We start from the raw sequence: 22826 nt of genomic DNA, 5'->3' as shown, positions 1-22826 counted from the left end.
AAACTGCTTTACACTCGTCGAGAATGTTTACAATGTCAAAACAGCTTGTTACATCGGGATAGTTGCAGCAGATCTAACTCCGTTTTGCTACTTTATTTAATTGGGAACGCATTTGAGTGTGCACAAGAGGGTTGTTTTCACTGAGATCTGTGGCCATGACATCACACCAAACTGACATTGAAATTAAAGACACGTGAAAATAGATTATTGACGTAATGTTTTACAACCCTGTCAGTCAAAACGATTGACAATGAGAACGTCTAGTGCAACCTCAAAAAAGAGCCAAAAGCGCAATCTCTGAAAATGAGTGTTGTGTGAAACAGCAGATGATTAATGTTAATAAAATGGTGTTTAATAAATTGTTCAGATCTGACATGGTGGACCAGAACGAGTTAATTAAGTGATGCAAGTTACTGATTATTATGCTGTTTATTATGTAGAATGGGAAAAAAAGAACTTGAATTTGGGACACTGGTGGTTAAGTCCGGGACAGTGCCAAGTAGAATTCGGGACAGCTTCGGGACACTGAGAAAAAAAGTTAATTTCGAGCCCTGCTAGCAACATACATCTGTCCTTTGTCAAATGTATTATGTTCCAAGTAGCCTATGTGTAATTCTGCTTCATAAAGTTGAACAAATACATTTGCTTATTTCACAGAAAAATATAAATAGCCAGTTAGGGTCTACAGTGCAAAGTTGGTAAGTTATGGTAGGCCAACTTGCAGTGAACATACAAACAGGGGAAATTCTTTCTCTTGTAGCTGAGTAGCCTCAGGTGCGCACGTAAGGCCGAACATGCAAGCGCCAATGAATCGTGCTCTCACGACAATCACGCCGTTAAACTTAAATAGGTTAACATCACTCGAAGTTCGCCTTCAAGCAAGGAAAACGATGATTTGAAGACATCTGTTTCGTTGGAAGGGCAAGGGGTAGCAACAGGGCAACACAGAGACAGGCCCGATGGCAGGGCTGTTATGAGAGTATTAAAATATGGGATATTCTACGGGAAAACATTAAAACGGCAAGACAGCGGGGGAAAGTTAAAATACGTGATAAACACGGAAAAAGTTGGCATGCATTATTTCGGTCCCCGTGCACAGGGATTATTTGTCATATTATTAATCACATATGATTATTTGTGAAATTGTGCAAACAGGCGCAACACATTTGAAAAGGAAGGACTGGTAGCATGCAAGCTCACGGGAAAGATTGATTTAAGAACGTTATCACAAAGTGTGTGGCTGTGGCGCGGGCGGAAGACAATTGGCAGGGGAGGGTCATGTCTTTTTTAACAATTCCTTTCGGAGGGTCATTGAACAATTTCTAGCAGACAAGAGAGGGTCATGCAACTTCCAACTGAAGCACTCAAAATTCCTCCGGTGGCCCCTTCAATAAATAACGACCAGTCCCTAGATTGCTGCTGGGCTATATGTCTTGGTTCTGTTAACAACTCATTGTCAAATGCATAGCCTATCTCGCGGTTGCATCCATTACAAACAAACATGCAATGTGAACGTCTGGGATTGGGGAGAGCACTAAATGCTCTACTGAATAAGCACAAAGTCAAACCTTTAACTGAAAAACACTCAAAATAATAATAATAATTAATAATCAAAAAAATAAATAAACCGCTAATGAAGTAAACTTGCACCATCAAAAATCGTTTATCGCCTGTAGGCTAACTCCGTGATAACAGGACGTAACAGGAAGGCATTTGGCTGAGCAACGGAGGTTAATATGCTCTATATTTTGTCCAAATTATGTCTGTCTATCATCGTTGCACTCGGAGAAAACCAGAATGTTTCATTTGTCCTGCGTTTCTTCTACGGCTGCAAACGGGATTCACTCGCAGTTAACCAAATATTTCTTTATTAGGGCAGGGCAGGCATATTTCTGGCTATTAAATTATTTCTAAACCAGTCTGCTAAAGTCTGTAGTGAAGTCTGTGTAGGGTTTTCCAGGCTCCATTTCTTTTTACGAGACACCCTGCTCACTTGAGCCATCTACCGGTTGTTTGGGTTGTTGCAGCGTCTCACTGGAAAAATACAAATTAAAGTTGCGTGATACCGCGTGATCCCACACGCGGACCGCGAGTGAAGCTGGCCAAGTCGAAGCACTGCCCACTGTACACACACACACACATACACACGCACACACAGGCTAACACACACACGCTAACACACACACACGCTAACACACACACACACGCACACACACACTAGCACACACACACTTACACACACACACACGCTAACACACACACACACGCTGACACACACACTTGAGCTCATTTACACTCACATTCGTACAGATAAAAACACTTAGACACACACAATCATAAACACACACACTCACTCACTCGCGGAAGCAGCAGTCGCTAAGATATATCCACACACACACACACACACACACACAGACATCACACACATACACTCACTCACTCGCGGAAGCAGCAGTCGCTAAGATACTGTACATCCACAGACTCCAGATTCCAAGTGCGTGTGAGAGGGGAGCTCCCTGCTACACGGACATCCTGTCACAATACCACCAGTCCATCTCTCTCTCTCACACACACACACACACATCAGCTGGAGTCTCAAACTTTCTCCGCCCCTCTCTCTCTCTCCATCTCTCTCTCTCTTGTTTTCTCTCTCCATCTCAATCTCTCTCTCTCTCTCTCTTCCTCCCCTGCTCGCTCTATGTCTCCCCCCATCCAGTCACTGCAGCCTCTGACAAATGGATCACCACACAGCACACTGCTCTCCTCCCACACACACACACCCACGCACGCACACACACACACACCACACTGCTCTCCTCCCCCAAACACATGCACACACACACACACACAGTTAAAACCTGATAATGCAATAACTTTCCAATAACCCAACAATATAATAATTTCCCAATTCGCCTTATTCACCCGGCGGCCATCACGAGGCTGAAGGGTACACTTGCCATTACACCTCAGTCCAGCAGATGGTGGTGGTAATGCACTCCGTTTGCAGACTGCTAAAAAAACTCACTGAAGAAGAAGAACAGGCCAGCGAACCCTTGTTCTTTTACAGTGAGCTTTTTTTTTGGCAGTTTGCAAACTCCACAAAACAGGCAGGGCCAACACTCAGAAGGTTTCAAAACTCCAAAAATCAGATTAAATCCCAAAAGGCAAAAGGAAATCCAAAAACAGTTAAAAGTCACAAAAAACAAAGCTTGACACAGAGTACACCTAAGATATAGACTTGACAAGGACTTACATGATGTGACTGAAAAGTTCAAAATAATCCAGTAAAGAACACAAGAAGAGACAGGGTTTAAATAGTGAGCACAAGAGACAGGGTTTAAATAGTGAGTACAAGAGACAGGGTTTAAATAGTGAGCACAAGAGACAGGGTTTAAATAGTGAGTACAAGAGACAGGGTTTAAATAGTGAGCACAAGAAGAGACAGGGTTTAAATAGTGAGCACAAGAGACAGGGTTTAAATAGTGAGCACAAGAAGAGACGGGGTTTAAATAGTGAGCACAAGAAGAGACAGGGTTTAAATAGTGAGGATGATTGGTTTAAATAGTGAGTGTGATTGATAGACTGGGAACAGGTGTGCAGGAAATAACTCAATTAACAGAAACCAGGCCATCCTTAAAAATATTTTTGTTTGCAGTAACAGCCAAAAAAAAATAAAAATGGGTCGGTAGGTAGGTCAATATTTTTTTTTTCAAGATTCAAAGTAAAAAAAAAAGTTCAATTTTGGTCATGGTGATTACCTAGGAATGAATTTACACAAATGTGCATATCGTGACGTAACTGACTGGGTCTTCAACCCGTGCCTTCAGGCGCACCATTGCAAACCTCATTCTGATGCAGGTTATATAGACCAGCCTTTCTCAAACTTCTTTGACCTGAGGCCCCATCATGGCAGACTTTTGGGTCATAGGGCTCATCTACATGTACCCAGAAAGAAGGCTACAATAGCTCTTGGCCACGTTATATTGAAATTTGACTATACAATACTCAATGCTATACAGTGTATTATACAGTCTCTGCTCTGTTTCTAAGGAAGTTCCAAAAAACAACGTCGTTCTATTAAGTTTCGTTAAATAAATAAATAGCCTTCCAACAGGTTGAAGCGGAGCTTTGATACCAACATTATCGATTAGTTTCAGTTTCTCTCGCGCAGACGCGCATTGAATGAATGCTCATACCACCACTTAATTGTAGGGCTCCTTGTTTAATGACATCGATAGCAGAAACGTTTGTTTTTTGTGAGCAACATCCATCTTATTTGTTTTCAAGTAGCAGGGAATTCAAGCCAAACTGTTGCAACTCTGCCATCAATCATTATGTTAAGCCCACCTAACGACTCTATACACGATTTCATTGGCCTGATTAAGTTTCGATTTCTGGAGCTCACAAGCCAACGGAGAGTTGCTAGACTAGCCCTGGCAGCAAATGTAATTCGCTGCCGCTAGGGGCGCGTCTAGATTTCTAGGCTAGTTCAATGCGTCAATAAGAGAACTTTTCAAAGACAACAGAATCGCTATTTAGAAGACCAGTTTTGTAAGTCTCTGTACTATCAAAAGCAACCTTAACTTTCGTTGGCCTTTCGAAAGTCTTACTTTCACTTTCATGTCACTTAAACTTTCCTACTTGCTAGATTTGACCAATCTTCCATAGCCTACGTACACAAGTATTTTGAGTAGAACTACTGATCTTCATTATCTCCCTGCTTGTTGACATCTTATCATGTATGGTATTATTTTATGATCGCTAAACGTTTGATTCTTTTTAATGTTGTCATCAGTTAACTTCATTCAACTGCGCTTGTAGGCGCTGCCATTCAGTTGTGGACATTCGTAAATTGCGTTTATGGGCGGAGAAAGGCAGAGAAAAGCGCAGTTTACACTAAGGATTGAACGATTGATAAATACGACGGAAACTTGGGTCTGATTGCGTTCGCAATCTGCGGTTTGTCCATGACGCTGATAATGCTACGTTCGCAAATGTACGTACATCTGGCCCTCAGACCACAAGATAGAACCTAATAGAACAGGGAACACGGCACACTCAGAACACAAGATAGAACAGGGAACACGGCACACTCAATACAGGGAACACGGCACACTCAGAACACAAAATAGAACCTAATAGAACAGGGAACACAGCACACTCAATACACAAGATACATCACAACAGAACACATGGAACACGGCAAACAGAACACAAGATACATCATAACAGAACACAGGGAACACGGCAAACAGAACACAAGATACATCACAACAGAACACATGGACAGGATCTTGTGATCCTGGGCCAGATCATGACAGGATTACCCTGATCCCAACAGAAGGGTGGTCACTAGCATGTGCTTTGTATGTTTACATGTGAGAGATGTGGTTTGTATGTTTACTCTGTGAGGGATGTGCTTTGTATGTTTACATGTGAGAGATGTGGTTTGTATGTTTACTCTGTGAGGGACGTGGTGTGTATGTTTACATCAGGCCCTCTGTGAGGGAAGTGGTTTGTATTTTACTCTGTGAGGGATGTGCTTTGTATTTTACTCTGTGAGGGAAGTGGTTTGTATTTTACTCTGTGAGGGATGTGGTTTGTACATCAGGCCCTCTGACCTTCGTCCTCTACTTCACTTTTTGTGTCTGTAGGTTTGGCTGCATTCAGCTCAGATTCCCACACACACACAGTTACAGCCGTTACAGGTGAGGCTGAGCCGGTTTCACCCGCCTCAATATCTGTACCAACATGTCGACAGGACAGACCTGCTGTTCAGACACAAACACAAAAATGCATCACACACACACACACACACAAACACCAGCTACTTTGACTGGTCATTCACACACACACACACACACACACACACACACTCATACACTCACAAACAAACACACACACACACCCTTACAGAAAATAACTGCACTATTTCCCCCATCAGCTATACTGAAGTATAATCTAGCCTATAGTATAGTCGCTTACACTTTACTTGACAGTGTCGACATAAGAGTGACATGACACTGTCATGAACGTGTCATAAACAAGTCATAAACGTAAACATAACGCTTCTGTTGTTAAGTGACATTCGGTTTTTGTCATAACAAGTTAGGGTTTGGATTAGGGTTAGGTTTAGAGTTAGGGTTATAGGATTAGGGTTAGAGGTTAGGATTAGGGTTAGGTTTCATGTGTCATGACAGTGTCATGTGTTCATGACAGTGTCATGTCACTCTTATGTTGATACAGTCAAGTGTTACCATATAGTCTAACCCCTTTGTTAGATGAACTGCACTGGCTCACTGTTTCCTATAGAATTGATTTTAAAGAAGCACTATGCAATAATTTTAGCAAAAATGACCTTAATTATGCAGGTTGAGAGTCGTTCTGATGGTTCTACAACACTTTCTGGGTTGTTTGGTGGGTGCTTCGTCTCCCTCTATCGCTTCTCCGCGGAAAAACCGAATATGCAACTTTCTGAACCCGATCCAAGGAAATCCAGATGTGACTTAGCGGAAGTATCCAATCGCGCCTCGAAAATGTAGTCAGATTGTAGTTTCGCAGAAGACTGTAAAACGGACACCAACTTGGCTTTGTTGCTGTTAATTGTAAGTAGCCTACCCTTGGGTGAACTTCGTTTTTATAATGTGGTTTGATAGTCTCTTGAACAATGTGTTTGCTCGACCGTTTTATTGTGAGCCCTGTATGTGTTTAGCACCCACCAAACGACCCAGAAAGTGTTGTAGAACCATCAGAACGACTCTCAACTAGTGATGCAAGATATATCGGCGGCCGATATATTATTAGCCGATAAGTGAAAAAATGAAAATATTATTATCGGTCCGATAACAGAATTCTGGCCGATATTTTGCGCCGATATTTTTTAAAGTCCTAATTAGGCCTACGTAAGGTCCGTCTGGCTACACTGATCTACTTGAGCTTTGTTGGCTATACTTTTTCCTCAATATAATGTCAGCGGTGTGAATGTATTTCACCACTCTAACAAAAGCTGTGGATATGCATTCATTTGGGAATCTGTGCATCTCAAAATCCTCTCGTGAATGATCCGCCATTTAACCTTAACAGAGCGGAGCTCAGCCCTATCTAGAGCCGTCTTGTGCTGGTGTGTTTGCACTTTACCGCGCTGGTCGGGGAAACAAATAAACAAACTCGTTAGTGGGACGAGTACATAAGTAAGCCTAGTTCTAAGTTGTGTTTCTAGTATTATATTTGCATTATTTTAGCTTGGGTTTTGTATTATTACCTAGAAATATGCTAACCATTCATGCTTCAGTTCCAGACAGGTCATCATAATAAGTTATTAAAACCTTCGGGGCTAACTCCTTTCATTTCTGCTGCAGCAGGTTGTGCACAACAGAGTAGACGGACATGAGTTGCAGCTTTATTCAGTTACCCGCAGTTGAAACTAAACCTAAGTTTCCCTCACAAACTCTGATTTGGTCGCTATACTGTAGCTTATTCCAAGCTTAGCCGTTTATGAGCGTTTAGTCCTAAATGAAAACGATTCAAACTCTCTAGCCACTCACTCGCAATTCACTGACGTCAGGTTCACTTAAAGGAGCCACACATACTGTAGGGCTAGGCTACTGTTATGTTGTTGACTGCCGTACTATTGAGGAATATTATGAGTTCTGTCCATCATTTGGTGGTAGGTAAAATTACTGCAATAAAATTATGCTTATTAAATGCTTTCCCCAAATCACTTTTCACAATTTTTTTACAAGAGTAATATTATCGGTTATCGTATCGGTATCGGCCACAACAAACCTATAAATATCGGTTATCGTTATCGGCCCTAAAATTCCATATCGGTGCATCTCTACTCTCAACCTGCATAATTAAGGTCATTTTTGCTAAAATTGTTGCATAGTGCTTCTTTAATACCTTGTAAAATCACAATTACTACATTTTGATACCTTTTAATGGCCTTAATTTTTTCTAAGTTGATTTACTACCTTTTAATACTTTTTAAAACCCCACGGACACCTTGATCCATCTTGTTTTGAGAAAAATGTGTTTTGTTTGCAATTTCAAACTACACTACACTAGGTGGGCAAACTGCACCCCGGATCCGGCTCGCCACACACTTTACTCCGGCCCCCCGAGCCTTTAACCCTTAGAGCCTTTAACCCTTAGAGCCTTTAACCCTTAGAGCCCTTAGAGCCTTTAACCCTTAGAGCCTTTAACCCTTAGAGCCCTTAGAGCCTTTAACCCTTAGAGCCTTTAACCCTTAGAGCCCTTAACCCTTAGAGCCTTTAACCCTTAGAGCCCTTAGAGCCTTTAACCCTTAGAGCCTTTAACCCTTAGAGCCCTTAGAGCCTTTAACCCTTAGAGCCTTTAACCCTTAGAGCCTTTAACCCTTAGAGCCCTTAGAGCCTTTAACCCTTAGAGCCTTTAACCCTTAGAGCCCTTAGAGCCTTTAACCCTTAGAGCCTTTAACCCTTAGAGCCCTTAACCCTTAGAGCCTTTAACCCTTAGAGCCCGATTGACACAAATTGCGTCAAAAAACACACCTATTCTTCTCTGTTACATTGCTCCGCAACTATTAGATGCAGCGAGATGAGACCTTTATTGCGTGACAGAGCAGAAGACCAACAAGACTATGCATTTGTCTGTACGATCAAGTATGCAAATTTAAAAAATCATGAAATTAAATGAAATTGCATCATATGTACAGTCTATAGTGCTCTGCGTTCACCTGCACACCCACTACTCTCGTTTGAATCACCCGTGATCACATAGATATGGCAAGCATGTCAGATGAAAAAGGAGACACAGGGCTATCCATTGGTACCAATGTATGTATGTTTATATGTATATTACTTTTTCTGCTGTAAGTGCATGTTGTGTGTGATGTCTGTATGCTACTGAGACCTTGAATTTCCCCTTGGGGATCAATAAAGTATCTATCTATCTATCTATCTATCTATCTACCAAGTATATCGATCCTTCTGGGTTATATAAACAGATGAAGTTATAGCAAAATAATAACGTCATATAGCTCAACCTACGGTGCGCAGCCATTACTCTCGTTTGAATTACTCAAGAACAAGGGTAGCCTAGACTCTGCTGAAAATAACCAATATATAGCATGTGTGAATGGCACTTACAATTACCAGGATGAATGCTTCTAACTAAAGGTAGTGACAATGCCTTGAAAAAAGTCTGGGGCTCATAGGGCTAATTAGGTGATCATAGGGCTAATTAGGCTATCATAGGGCTAATTAGGCTATCATAGGCTGCTCATAGGGCTAATTAGGTGATCATAGGCTGTGTGTGTGTGTATATGTGTGTGTGTACATGTGTGTGTGTGTGTAAGTGTGTGTGTGTAGGCCGCTTGCTGTTTTTTTTCCTGCGATAGAAGACGTTGTGGTTAGCAGGAACGTGCCTGAGCGTGCGTGCAGTGATGTCTTAAGACAAAAAGTATGTCTTAACACAAAATTACTTAGTCATTATTATCATTTAAATTATAGAAAACAGGGGGGGGGGGGGGTTGTCCCGCCAACCAATTTCCAAAACCCAATGTGGCCCTTGAGCCAAAGACTTTGCCCAACCCTGAACTAATGTGTAAAGGCTTTGCCCTACTCTACACACACACACACACACCCACCCCTGAACTAATGTGTAAAGGCAAAGCCGTTGATTGGTATTGACTGGGGTGGTGACTGTTGAGCTCTGAGTTTGAGGTGGAAACGCAAGCCAGGTCAGGGTTGACCATTCCGCACCCTACTGTTCGAAACACAAGCCAGGCCAGGGTTGACCATTCCACACTAGGGGTGGGCGATATATATCGTCTGCGATAATATCGTGATTGTTGTTTTAACGATGTGCAAATTGACATTATCGAGTATTTAAATAACTTATGGGGGAAAACACTCGAAATCACGCATTGAAGACTCATACATTCCCAGGAGGTGTATGCGGGAGAAACCCCTGGCTGCAGCAGAGCATGTGTCACGTGATCACTAGTGGGTCACAACGTTGTCACACTAATGTTTATTTTGTGCAACGAAAGAACTTGGGATTTTATGTGGCTACTTCTGTTCAAGTAGCATTGATGAGACAGTCACGTTTTTTCCTACACGGTATTATATGGAGAGAAAACATTAGCCTTTGAGTATTGTAATAGTCAGTTGTAAACAAATAACTATTCTCATGTAACTCTTTTGTAAATTGACTGAAGTTCGCTCTAAATATCTAAGGTTACCGATTATGCTAACCGTTAGCATCTCTATGGGATGTCTCATATACATTAGCCATAAGCTAACGCATTAGTTTCTATTCTGTAACTTGGAATGCTCTTGGAATGCTAGCCTACATGATACAAGGATACAAGGATACAAGGAAGTTTATTGTCACATGCATATAGTTACTGGATGTAAGAAATTATGTCTGGTGTCAGCCTATTTGTGCATTTATGGGGGGGGGGGTAAAAAGTGCAGTAGAAGAGGGGTTTAGTAGATTAAGTGGCAAGCTTTAAGATTGCTCTTAAACTAAACATCGAAGGAAATAACTGAGATGTACTCTGTTGGTCTGCTTAGTTTTACAGTGAATCCTATGTAAAGGTTTGGAAGGAACTTCAGCTTCAGACTTTCTCTTGGGAAATTGATAGGCCTATTCATCTTCTCTAATGTAGCTGGCTAGACCATGTCATTGCCACACACACAAGTGGGGGCAGAATTGGAAATGTGTTAGAGTGACAATGCACTGGTTGATTTGGTTAAAAGGTCACAGGTTAGGTTATTGGTTATTATTGTAATGATGCTATTCATAAATAATGAGCTGTAGAGTAACTCAGACTTTAGGGACTGTACGATATTTACCGGGGGGGGGGGGGGGGGGGCCTAAGAGAATTTTTTAAGCCTTAGGGGAAGGCCCAGGAGAAGGCCCTTTTGGCCTGGGGGGAGGGCCAAGGAAAATTATTTTTTCCTGATCCATGATATTTTTTTCCACTGATCAATGATCCATTTTCGATATTTTAAAAGGTTTGTAGGCCAAAACATGATTCACGTCTCTTTGACAGAGTGGGCGAGTCCAAAAAGTCGCAACCCTACCTGAATCTCCCACAACTCCCCTCGTAAGCTTGCAGGTCACCCGCTGTTATGAGTCATAAACCAAATATTTTAATGATATTCGGGTCATTTGCGGGCGGGTCAGTTAAAATTAATTAAATATATATTTTCTACAAATAGGCCTACTTAAAATATCACAAGAAGGCTAGCATCAATACAGTAAAGCATCAATACAGTAAGTCAACAGTAAAGAAGCTGAAGACACTCCTTCAGGAAAAGCGATAGAGGCTATGGGAAATATTGGGAAAAGTTCTTAAAGAAGATGACAGTAGTACAAGTTATGGTCTATGTAGGCCTACTTCTTGCGAAGCCATTTAAAAGTATGACAGCCGAAACGGGCAGCCTGCAGGAATAAATCTTATGGCACAGACTACACAGCAATATCTACCGGGTTCGCGCATGCATAAAAATTACCTTAGTTCGTTGTGTTTGTGACTTTAAACAGTGGATGTGCTTTAGTAAAGCTTTGTGCTTCATTCAGCATTTTAAACCAGTTCTTACGCTAACGTTTTGACCAGCAAAGTATCTCTCTTGCCTACTTTGCCTCCCCATTTCTATTTTCGAAAGAAGTATGTCCATGGCCAAATCTTATCCTAGTGTTCTAATCCTTGGTGGTTGCGTGTGTGCTTGCGCTCTTATTCTCATTCTCTCTCCTGCGCAAACATTATGTCCTGCATGCCTGCGTGTAGTTCTACTGCATAAAGTTTCGCAAATAAATTTGTTTCTTTTACAGAAATGGACTACTGCATGCAGGCTATAACCAAAAGCACACATTTTGTAAATAAGCGGGTCGGATCGCGGGTCGGGTATAATTTTGTCCTAATTAATATTCGCGGTCCGAGTTGCGGTCGGGTTGATTAAAATATCGGGCGACCGCGGGCCGCTTGTGACCAAACCTGCGCAATACTGGTTTGTAGCCCCGTGTGTGTGTATGTGCTTATGACATTTGCTGGCCGTTTTAACCTTGTAAACGTCATTTTTTGACCAGTTTTATTTGATTCACGTAGGGGGGAGGGCCTAGGAGAATTTTTTTGAGCCGGGGGGAGGCCCAGGCAGAACATTTTTAACCCGATCGTCTGGCGACCGCCCCCCCCCCCCCCCCCCCCCCGCTAAATATCGTACAGTCCCTTAACAAAAACAATTTTTTAAAGGATATCGACTAATTATCGTTATCGTCAAAATCACAAAAAATATCGAGATATTATTTTTTGTCCATATCGCCCACCCCTATTCTGCACCCTGCTGTTCGAAACGCAAGCCAGGCCAGGGTTGACCATTCCGCACCCTACTGTTTGAAACGCAAGCCAGGCCAAGGTTGACCATTCCGCACCCTGCTGTTCGAAACGCAAGCCAGGCCAGGGTTGACCATTCCGCACCCTACTGTTCAGTCCCGAACTGAACCAGACCACTTAATGGAAAGAAGTCATAAGTCCACATCTGAAACAAGACATCTCTCTATAGACCAGTGTACATTTACACACACACACACACAGAGCACACTTGACCAACTATACCACAGCGCAGTCACACATTCTCTTTCTCTCACACTCCCTCCCTCACACACACACACACACAGAGTAGCCTATTTATGATATTAAACCCAACAGTAAGCCTAAATGACATAAATCACATAGCCTAGGCAGCTTAGCAACACAGACTAGAGAGATGTAAGTGAGCAAATCAACTTGATATTAGCCACAGCATCATTTCAACTAGATATTAGCCACAGCATCATTTAAACTAGAAGCCATGTTTTGCTGTTTATGGCACGACAGCTACAGTAATAATGTGTGTGTGAGGAGAAGACGTTCAGGCTAACGTTAGGGCAGGCACTAGAAGCGTGTGTGTGTGTGAGAAGACGTGCAGGCTAACGTTAGGGCAGGCAATAGAAGCATGTGTGTGTGTGTGTGTGAGGAGAAGACGTGCAGGCTAACGTTAGGGCAGGCACTAGAAGCATGTGTGTGTGTGTGTGTGTGTGAGAAGACGTGCAGGCTAACGTTAGGGCAGGCACTAGAAGCATGTGTGTGTGTGTGTGTGTGAGGAGAAGACGTGCAGGCTAACGTTAGGGCAGGCACTAGAAGCGTGTGTGTGTGTGAGAAGACGTGTAGGCTAACGTTAGGGCAGGCACTAGAAGCATGTGTGTGTGTGTGTGTGTGTGTGTGTGTGAGGAGAAGACGTGCAGGCTAACGTTAGGGCAGGCACTAGAAGCGTGTGTGTGTGTGTGTGTGAGAAGACGTGCAGGCTAACGTTAGGGCAGGCACTAGAAGCATGTATGTGTGTGTGTGTGTGTGAGAAGACGTTCAGGCTAACGTTAGGGCAGGCACTAGAAGCATGTGTGTGTGTGAGGAGAAGACGTGCAGGCTAACGTTAGGGCAGGCACTAGAAGCATGTGTGTGTGTGAGGAGAAGACGTGCAGGCTAACGTTAGGGCAGGCACTAGAACAGTGGTCTCCAACACGGTGCCCGCGGGCACCAGGTAGCCCGCGGGACGGCTATGAGGCGCCCCCAGCGCACCTTCTAAAAATAGCCAACAGGTCGCCTGCAGATCACGCTCTAAAAACATGCTCCATTGTGAAGTTTTCAATAGATATTTAAGTCTAGACCAGAACCATTTTAAGAATGTATGTAGCCATACATCTGTAACATTAAATTGATATTGGTGATACCTTACAAATTGTAGCTTCGTTACATTTTAGCCTTTGGCTCCAAATACGTTTCCCATTCAATCTTTAAACAACAACGGAAGCGGAGCGCATACACGCTGCTCGCACGCATAGACAGTAAAGGGGGAAAAAACTTGCTCGTCTGGTGTAGCCAATGGAAGCATATCTTTGCAAAAGTTCTGTGGCCATTCCATGTTCGGCAAATACGGTTCTTGCATGATTGTTCAAGGACTGAAAAACAATTGCTTTAGCTCACAGGCCTTTTCTCCTCCGTAGGCTACTGCCGTATAATAGCGCTGAAAATTTTGTGGCATGCATGACTGAGCAGGACTGTGCATGACCTTTTTTGTCAGATCATGGCGAGATTTCAGGTGTGCAATAACTTTAAAAGGAGTTTTTATATGTTGGGGTGGTATGGGCAATTACTATTGAAATGTTAAAACCGAATTGTCCACTGAAATCAGGACTTAAACAACCCCTGAATTCATAATGGTGGGTGGGTATAAATTGGGTACAAATTGTAACCCAAATTATTAATTGCACAAAAATATTGTTTTTTTATAGATTCCCCATGCAAACTTTGAAATGAACAAACTGAACAAAAATGTTGGTAGTGTTGCATAGGCTATTGATATTAAAGTTGAAAATACAGTTGCTTAATATATAAAGACTTATAGGCCTACACAATATTGATAATTTAAAAGTAAAAATCACATAGGCCTATTATTTAGGAGGACTACCCTCGCAAAAAAGGGGGTGACGGTATGTTTGTTTTAAATGAGTAGCCCTCCATATGATTTCGGGTCTAGCCCTCATTCCCAAAAAGGTTGGAGACCCCTGCACTAGAAGTGTGTGTGTGTGTGTGTGAGGAGAAGACGTGCAGGCTAACGTTAGGGCAGGCACTAGAAGCATGTGTGTGTGTGTGTGTGTGTGTGAGGAGAAGACGTGCAGGCTAACGTTAGGGCAGGCACTAGAAGCATGCCTTGCGCAAACGCATGTTACTTCAAAAGAACACGGCCATTCTTAAAAGTATTGATACTAATACTAACAGTACACACAAGCACAAGTTTAAACTTCATGTAAATGTTATCAATGTTATTTATCACTCTGCCACAATGCTGCTGCTACTACTACTCTGTCAGAAGGTTACGCTAGGACTATGTAAATATACAACACAACTATTTTTTTGATATATGTTCTATATTTCTATATTTTGATATATGTTCTATATTTCAGTCTCATACTTTAATGTCTGCATGTGGTATGTCTGTATATTTTTTTTTTTTATTGTCAATGGCTATGTCTATGTCTAAAGTATGTCTGTGTCTGTATTTAAAGTATGTCTATGTCTGCATGGGAAAGTAAGAAACAAAATTTCAATTCTTTGTATGACCAGTGCATGTAAAGAACACTGTAACAAGATTCTGTGATTTTCACAGCATCACTGCTGTTTTTGAGAAAAATGTGTACTGTATTTGTGAATACAGTATGTTGCTGTGGTTTCGCTATGAATTATGGTCAAAAATGCTACAGTAATAAAAATTTGCTGCGAATCATAACACAGTAATAAATCTGACTCCTCCCTCACTTGTCAGCTTTTTGAAAATTTTGAAAAAACATGGCGGAAAATCAGTTGGGGTTTTCTGTTTTCTTTTTGCACATAAATACAAAGTTAAGCTCCCAGATAGCAAGGTGACATTGATATTATGTTGATTTTCCATCCAAATCATCATTTTGAAAAGATATTGAAAAGTCATGGATTTATGGTTTACTGGGAAATTTTGACGTGGTGATTGAAACGTGCACCGCGCGACGACGTTTGAACTGTCCAGCGGGTGATCATTTTTGAGCAACAGTTCAGTCAGAGTCAGGCCAACGGTGTTCAGCACTCTGTCAAGTTCGCAGCTCCACCTTAATGGTAAGCAAGCATTTATTTATGTAACGTTAATGTTTCATTGTGAAATTGTACTACATTAAATTCGGGCATGTGTACAGTCTATGTACGTTGTACTGTCTAACTTACAAACTCATCCATGCTTGTTGAATCAACTAAGTAAGTAACGTTAGGCTAGCTATCATATTATGTTACGTTAACGTTATGGCAGTCTCATTTATATTAGGCCTACCTTAGTTCTCAGTAAGTTACAGTTTATTATATTCATATAATTTATTTAAAACATTCGCTAGTAGTGCTAGGCCTAGTATGTTACTGTCACAATGTTAGGCTGAAGATGATGTGCTGCTGGTTAACGTTAACGTGGAGGTTTAGCTGCTACCAGCTAACTTATGTAACATTAACTCCTCGTAATCATGTACGGTTTTGTGAGTTTAATAGGCTAACATTAGCAATATTGATATACCGGTAAGTTAACTTTAAGTCACATCTGACTATCAATAACCGTTGTTCGGACGAACAGCACGAATGGCTGTTGCTGCAAGCAAACATCATCAATGAGCTCACCCAGCAACGTTAAATATACCTTGCGAAACTGAGTTATGCTAACACCATCTTCAGCCTGGCATTTTGACAGTAAACTAAAAAAAACATACAGTATATATATAAATGATTATTCTAAAGTTTCACTTGTAAGTAGCCTTCAGTTTCAGTTGAAAATTGTTATCTAACACTGTTTATCTTTTTTTCTTCTATTTCTGCTAGGTGCTGCTTCACTCTGCTACTGGTGGTGGATCAGGCTGACGGCAACCGTTGGTCTAACGTTAGGATGCAGCACACGAAAATTTCTAAACGGAAAAAAGTGAATAAATGTACTTGCTTTTCAAACTGATAACAAGTTGTCAATGGTTATTTATGCAAGTTTGTGTAGCCTAAACCATACCTAGGCCTAGTCAAATTTATCCTGGCTGTAGATAAAGCAGGATATGAATTTCCCAAAATTACTGTATATAATATTACAGCACTGGTATTACTACTGTACTAAGTTACAGTATGATCCATAAGTACTGTGATTAAAAATACGGTAGACAATTCAATACTGTATACATTACAGCACTGGTAGTACTACTGTAGTTTGCATTTACAGTATCAGGCATAGGTACTGTGATTTCATATACAGTAGGTGTACTGTAGAGTGAAATACAGCAACTTGCTGGTTATTTGCTGCAGCAAGTTGCTGTAAATTTTACGTTAAACTTTTTACAGTGAAATTGACAATAAAGCCGACTTGACTTGACTTGACTAATACAATTAGGTATTGTGACATTTTTAATTTCAGGGTATCGCAATTCTTTTGGGTCATTCCACGTCAAGTCAACCAGGGCCAACGCACTTAGGTCTCATTCTGACATCTGTGGATACTTTATACAAAACATATTGATCTCAATGTTGCCCATGTTCAGGGTGGAAAATAAAAAAGAAAGATTTACATAAGACTGGAGAATAATGAAAATAATGACATGGAGAATAAAGAAAAATATAAAAAATATTTAAAAAAATCATCATACATTCCTACAAGGTGTTAGGGTGCTCTGAAAATGAGATCCAAAATGATTTTTCAGACTTGTGAGGTCTGCTGTTCTGACTCACACCCTCACACACACTCTCTCTCTCACACACACACGCACACACATGAAAGCATGCTCATACTCTCTCACACACACACTGCCACAGTCATTTGCAAGAGAAAAGGGTTTCACCATTTGAGTTCTGTGACTGTCTGTCATCCCTATTAATGACCTATTCTGCAGCTCAAATCTCCAGGTGTGTGGTGCCGGTCGAGTCGTTCACCGGATAGCAGCTCAAATCTCCTGGTGTGGTGCCGGTCGAGTCGTTCACCGGATAGCAACAGGCCTACGTGAGGTCCCAACACCGGCTGGGACAACTCGGTCCCGGCAGAGGCTCGCGATGCAGAGCAGGTTTGGGACAGCATGGCGATGCATTAGAATAGCCGCCCGCACCGTGTAGCACGCGCCTCCTCATCACAGCGACTCGCCCACTCGCGCGCCTCTAACAGTGGACAGCGATGACCACCTCATATCTCGCGCTAAACAGGCAGGAGCATCTCGTCTTCTACATGAACTCAGGGTTCGCGAGCTCGGGCACGTTTGACAGCTCTCGGTACGTTCCGCCACCAATCGTAGTTCTTGCCTGACACGTCGCAGATCGGAGAGGGAGCGGCTAATGATTAGTCCCCGTTAACTCCTCACAAATCTCCCAAGCATGCAGAACGGACCTCGCGACAAGTAAACCTGGCTTTTTAAAAATTGCAGTTTGCAGGCTTCTTAGCACTTTCCACGTTCCTCGTCTCCTTCGCATTACGCCCATAATCCTCTTAGGAAATCATGCTGTCCGACCAACACAACAACAGCATCTACAACCACACGCTTTAAGAAAAAGAGGCTATACACATTTCCCGCAATCGTGAAACGGCAGCGGTAGGCTACTTACCGCGGTCTCGGGACGGGGTGGGATTCCGACCAGGCAGAACGCCACTCCATTCATTGGACGGCGGAGCTGATGCGCGGGGGCGCAGCTCGGGAGTGTTCGGAAAGAAGTTGTCGCCAAGATCAGTCGGAGGAGAAAAGCACACAGAGGCCGAAGTTATCCGCCGTTGGGACGATGCGCGAGCTGTTCAAGTCTTGGGTCTGCAGCTTTTCGCCTTCCCCTCTGTTCCGCCGCCCTTCTCCACCTCCGCCCAACCCGTTAATCCCTCACGCCGTCAGTTTATCGATGTATCGCGCGCCGTTCAGATTGAGCACTCGTGCGCCCAGCCCACTAGGCTTGCCGTACCGAATAGCTCCCTCTATCTGTCCTGTGAACCTCTTCCGCGGGAGTGCCCTCTCCTCTCTCTCTCTCTCCCTCTCTCTCTCTCTCTCTCTCTCTCTCTGCAGGCGCCAGCCACGGCGTGTACAAGTTCATGACAACAAAGAGCGCTTTGTGACCTGCTGGAGAACAGCGCGAGACAGAATATGCGCGAAACAAACAAAACGAGTGAAGGAACGGAGGAGAGGTACTCATGGAGAGAGAGGGGGGGGAGAGAGAGAGGGGGAGAGAGAGTGTAAAGAGGAGGAGGAAAGAGAAAGAGAGGTAAAGAGGAAGAACACAGGAGAGGAGAGAGGAGGGATCATCCATGTTTATATTTGAGTTCTATAACTAACTCAGCTCTGGAGCCAGGGTCTGTGTATGTGTAAATGTGTGTGTAAATGTGTGTGTGTGTGTGTAGATGTGTGTGTGTGCTGTTAGTTTGTAGCATTTGAGTCACTTTATGCAGCACAATGCTGTGAGTGAAGGTCAAATGACTGAGAGTCTAAAAATGGCTGATGCAGAGCACCTAAATACAACCCAATCAGAGCATTCCACACACACACACACTCACAGCAGCAGCACATTCGCACGCACACACAAACACACTCACTCACACACACACACACACACTCACACAAACACACACACTCACAGCAGCAGCACAATCGCACGCACATACACACACACACACATACACACACACGCACATACACACACACACACATACACATGGTTTGATATGTCTGTCCAATGTTCCAAAATCAGAATCTGATTATAGCAAATTCAATCTCAGCTGCATTGCTGCCACCCCCCACACACACACACACATACACCCCCCTCACACACACACACACCCACACACACATACAGACACATACACCCCACACAAACACACACACCCCACACACACATATACAGACACCCCCCCCCCACACACACAGACACATACACCCCACACACACACACATACAGACACACACACACACCCCCACACACACACATACAGACACATACACCCCCCACACACACACACAGACACATACATACACCCCCCCACACACGCACACACATTCAGATGAGTGAGCGAGATGCCCGCCACACACATCTACACACACACACATCTACATGCGAGAGAGAGATGCACTCACACACACACACACACATCTACATGCAAGAGAGAGATGCACTCACACACACACACACATCTACACACACGCACATCTACATGCGAGAAAGAGATGCACTCACACCAGTCAGGGCCGGATTATCCAGAAGGGCCAGTGGGCCTGTGCCCAGGGGCACCAACCATAGGGGGCACCACATGACATACTTTAAAAATATTTTTCATAAATTGTTATATTATTCACTTGAAATTGTTGAAAGACCATAGCCTACATTAGGCTTATTCGTTTTGTGAACACTGATGTTACAATAATAATAAATGATAAATAAATCAAGATTAGGCTACATGATCACTATCACTCTCCCTCCCCAATCTGTCATAGTTGAGCTGGTCCACAAGTATGTGCAAATGTATCTTCTTTTAACTGCTACAGAAAATTCATCCAAAATGAACCGACATCAATTGAGTGGTTGTGCTAAAAGAAAGTTAAAGAAAAACAAGGATTCTAGACGTTTAGCCACGATTCAAAATGTTGCAGGGATAGAACGTTTTTTTGTGAGAACATCAGAGGGAATTGCGGTCACTAGCAGCGCTGCTGATGAAGCTGAAGCTGACCGTGGAGACGGTTACGCTAGCGGGGGAGATGCTACCACGAGCGCTAGCGGTGGGTGTTGCGCTCAGAATATTCCTAACCCTGCCTGTAACAAATGCTGAAGGTGAGAGGTCGTTCTCCCGACTGAAACAAGTGAAGAATGAGCTCAGGACGACAATGACACGAAAGCGTTTGCCTGCACTCTCCCTGCTTACCATTGAATCGGAGTTGGTCAAAGAAATGGACTTTGGGGATGTAGTCCACACCTTTGCTTGCGAAAAATCAAGGAAGAAGCAGTTCTGCTAAAGGCTCTGCTGCTTTTTTGATGTTCAGCGTCAGCTGTGCTGATGAAGTTCCCCTATTCTGCATAATGGGAATGTCTTGTGTTTTTTTTTTTGTGGCTGCTGGCCTGATGTGTAGGCCTACACTGATGTGTATTGATTTTGGCTTTTTGAATTGATAAGACATTTTAAATTGTGCTTTTGACACTGCTATGCCTAGACTACATGTATGTAGTTGGATAAGTTTGCATAATGAAAATGCTTTTTTTCCTTTCTTTTTTCTTTTTTTCTTTTCTTTCTGCTGGGCTGATGTACTGATGTGTAGGCCTATTGATTTTGACATTTTGTATTGAGTGCTGTGCTTTTTGAATTCAACATTTTGAAATGAGATATTAAATATAAATAAATAATAAATAAATTGAATATTGCTCACTAGTCATATGCCTACATGTACTGTAGTTAGTGAATAGAAGATTACATTAGAGAAATCCCCTTGATTATGTGTGATGTTTTTGACCGGAGGACAGCACGGGAAACGGGGGGGGGGGGGGCTTTGAGGTATAGTGCCCAGGGGAGGGGGGGCTTTGAGGTATAGTGCCCAGGGGCACCACATTGTCTTAATACGGGCCTGACACCAGTGTTGTAGTCAAGTCACTATGCCTTGAGTCCGAATCCAGGTTCGAGCCCATTGTTCAAGTTTGAGTCAAGTCCAAGTCATTAAAAAAAATTCCAAGTCAAGTCCACTACTCATCCGAGTCAAGTCCGAGTCGAGTCACTATTGATCCACGTCGAGTCCGAGTCGAGTCCCTATTGATCAAGTCGAGTCCAAGTCCAGCACTAAAGTAAGCATAGCCTACATGTCGTTCAATTTTTTCCCATTGCAGATGAAATCCTTAAAAGCAAAACGGACAATCTTCTGTCTCCATGCAGGGGTGCCATCACTTGTGTGAAAGTAGTATTGCCAAATTTCTTGCCAAACCCAATGTGTTGTATTTATTATATCGGAGAGAATACCATACCATAGCCATACCATAGCCTATAGGCCTACTCATAATAAATGAGCAATCCACATCCCAATCACACAGGCCATTAAGTCACAGTTACTGACTGCTGACAATTGTACTCTGTAGGCAGTGTTGTAGAAGTTCATACTTCACAAGAGCTAGATGGACGTTGGAGTAGGGCCTCCCCCGGGCACTTTTTTTAAATTCTGGCTGTTAAATAGCCTACACAATTTTAGCACAGTTTGGGAGGGACAGAAACAGAGCAGAGCCCGTCTTGGTAGCTTCTTTCTGACTCCTGTGACGTAGATAGATAGATAGATAGATACTTTATTGATCCCTAGGGGAAATTCAAGAATTCACGTGAACACTGGCTACCTGCAACTGCATAATGTTATCACTTCACTGACACTATGGAGACATATTTCACATCAACAATGAAGATGAAAACTAGCTTTCAGTTAACAGAGATGCAGATCATCTCCCTAATTAATTTCTTTGCGCAACAGGCCACATTCTACGTTCATTTCAGCGAGATGAGTGAAATAAATATTTTTTTAAGCTTCCATCGCCATAGGCTACTATTTGCTACGATATTCACCTGTTAGAAATAGAACAAGTTGCTATTTCCTTTTTTTTTCGTGCTGTGGATTAGGCTATCAAATCGCTCGTTTGAACAGTAACAGTAATCCACTTCATTCGTAGTTTAAATATATTTGTTTCTGGCCTACCCACGAGAGGTTCAGTTTGTCAGTTTCACTTGCGCAGACACGTAGGCCTACATTGAAACTCTACATGGACACTCTACTAGGCAATTTAATGTTATATTTTATGACACCAAAATGAAGAAGTATGCTATATCTTGATCGGGAAAACTTTTAGTTTATTTTTCTTTCGATCCGATAATAGCCTGCTGCAAATTAACAGACAGAAGCCCGGCAGGGCACGCCCCAAATAAAAATGAATGAATGGAACCTCGCTTCTTGCGTCTTCGTCAGGAAAAACACTGTTCACCAAGCCACGATGATCAGCTATCCAGCAGCAGTGTGTGATGTTTAGCCTAGGCTGAGTGTAATCTTAGGTAATGTCATGTCATGTATGAGAACTAATATTGCCTTGCAATACTACATTGAAATGGCGGCGGCCATGTCTCCAGGCATTTTGGTGTTAAAGTTAACGTTAGTTTGCTTTGCATGTGAACATGAAGTGACTTGTGATGTATGACATGAAGCAGTAGCCTAACATTCCCTTGCACTAACATTAGTATTACATATTTAGATATTAAAATCATATAGCAAATTATAGCCTAATGACA

At 42.5% G+C, this 22826-nt stretch overlaps 1 protein-coding gene across 1 annotated transcript in view; it reads right to left on the bottom strand.

Annotated features, from left to right (window-relative positions):
• Positions 1-18694, bottom strand: part of LOC121699803 (rho GTPase-activating protein 23-like) — a gene marked incomplete at its 3' end in the record, with an annotated part of 122733 nt that extends 104039 nt beyond the window's left edge. The window contains exon 1 of the mRNA XM_042082237.1: positions 18158-18694. Within this exon, the coding sequence (XP_041938171.1) occupies positions 18158-18211 (54 nt within the window). The remainder of the gene's footprint in view (positions 1-18157) is intronic.
• Between the last annotated feature and the right edge of the window lie 4132 nt (positions 18695-22826).

The sequence above is a fragment of the Alosa sapidissima genome, chromosome 24, assembly GCF_018492685.1.
Source record: "Alosa sapidissima isolate fAloSap1 chromosome 24, fAloSap1.pri, whole genome shotgun sequence".
Taxonomy (NCBI): Eukaryota; Metazoa; Chordata; class Actinopteri; order Clupeiformes; family Clupeidae; genus Alosa; species Alosa sapidissima.
The sequence above is the reverse complement of the archived record's forward strand: the minus strand, read 5'-3'. Positions and strand labels throughout refer to the sequence as shown.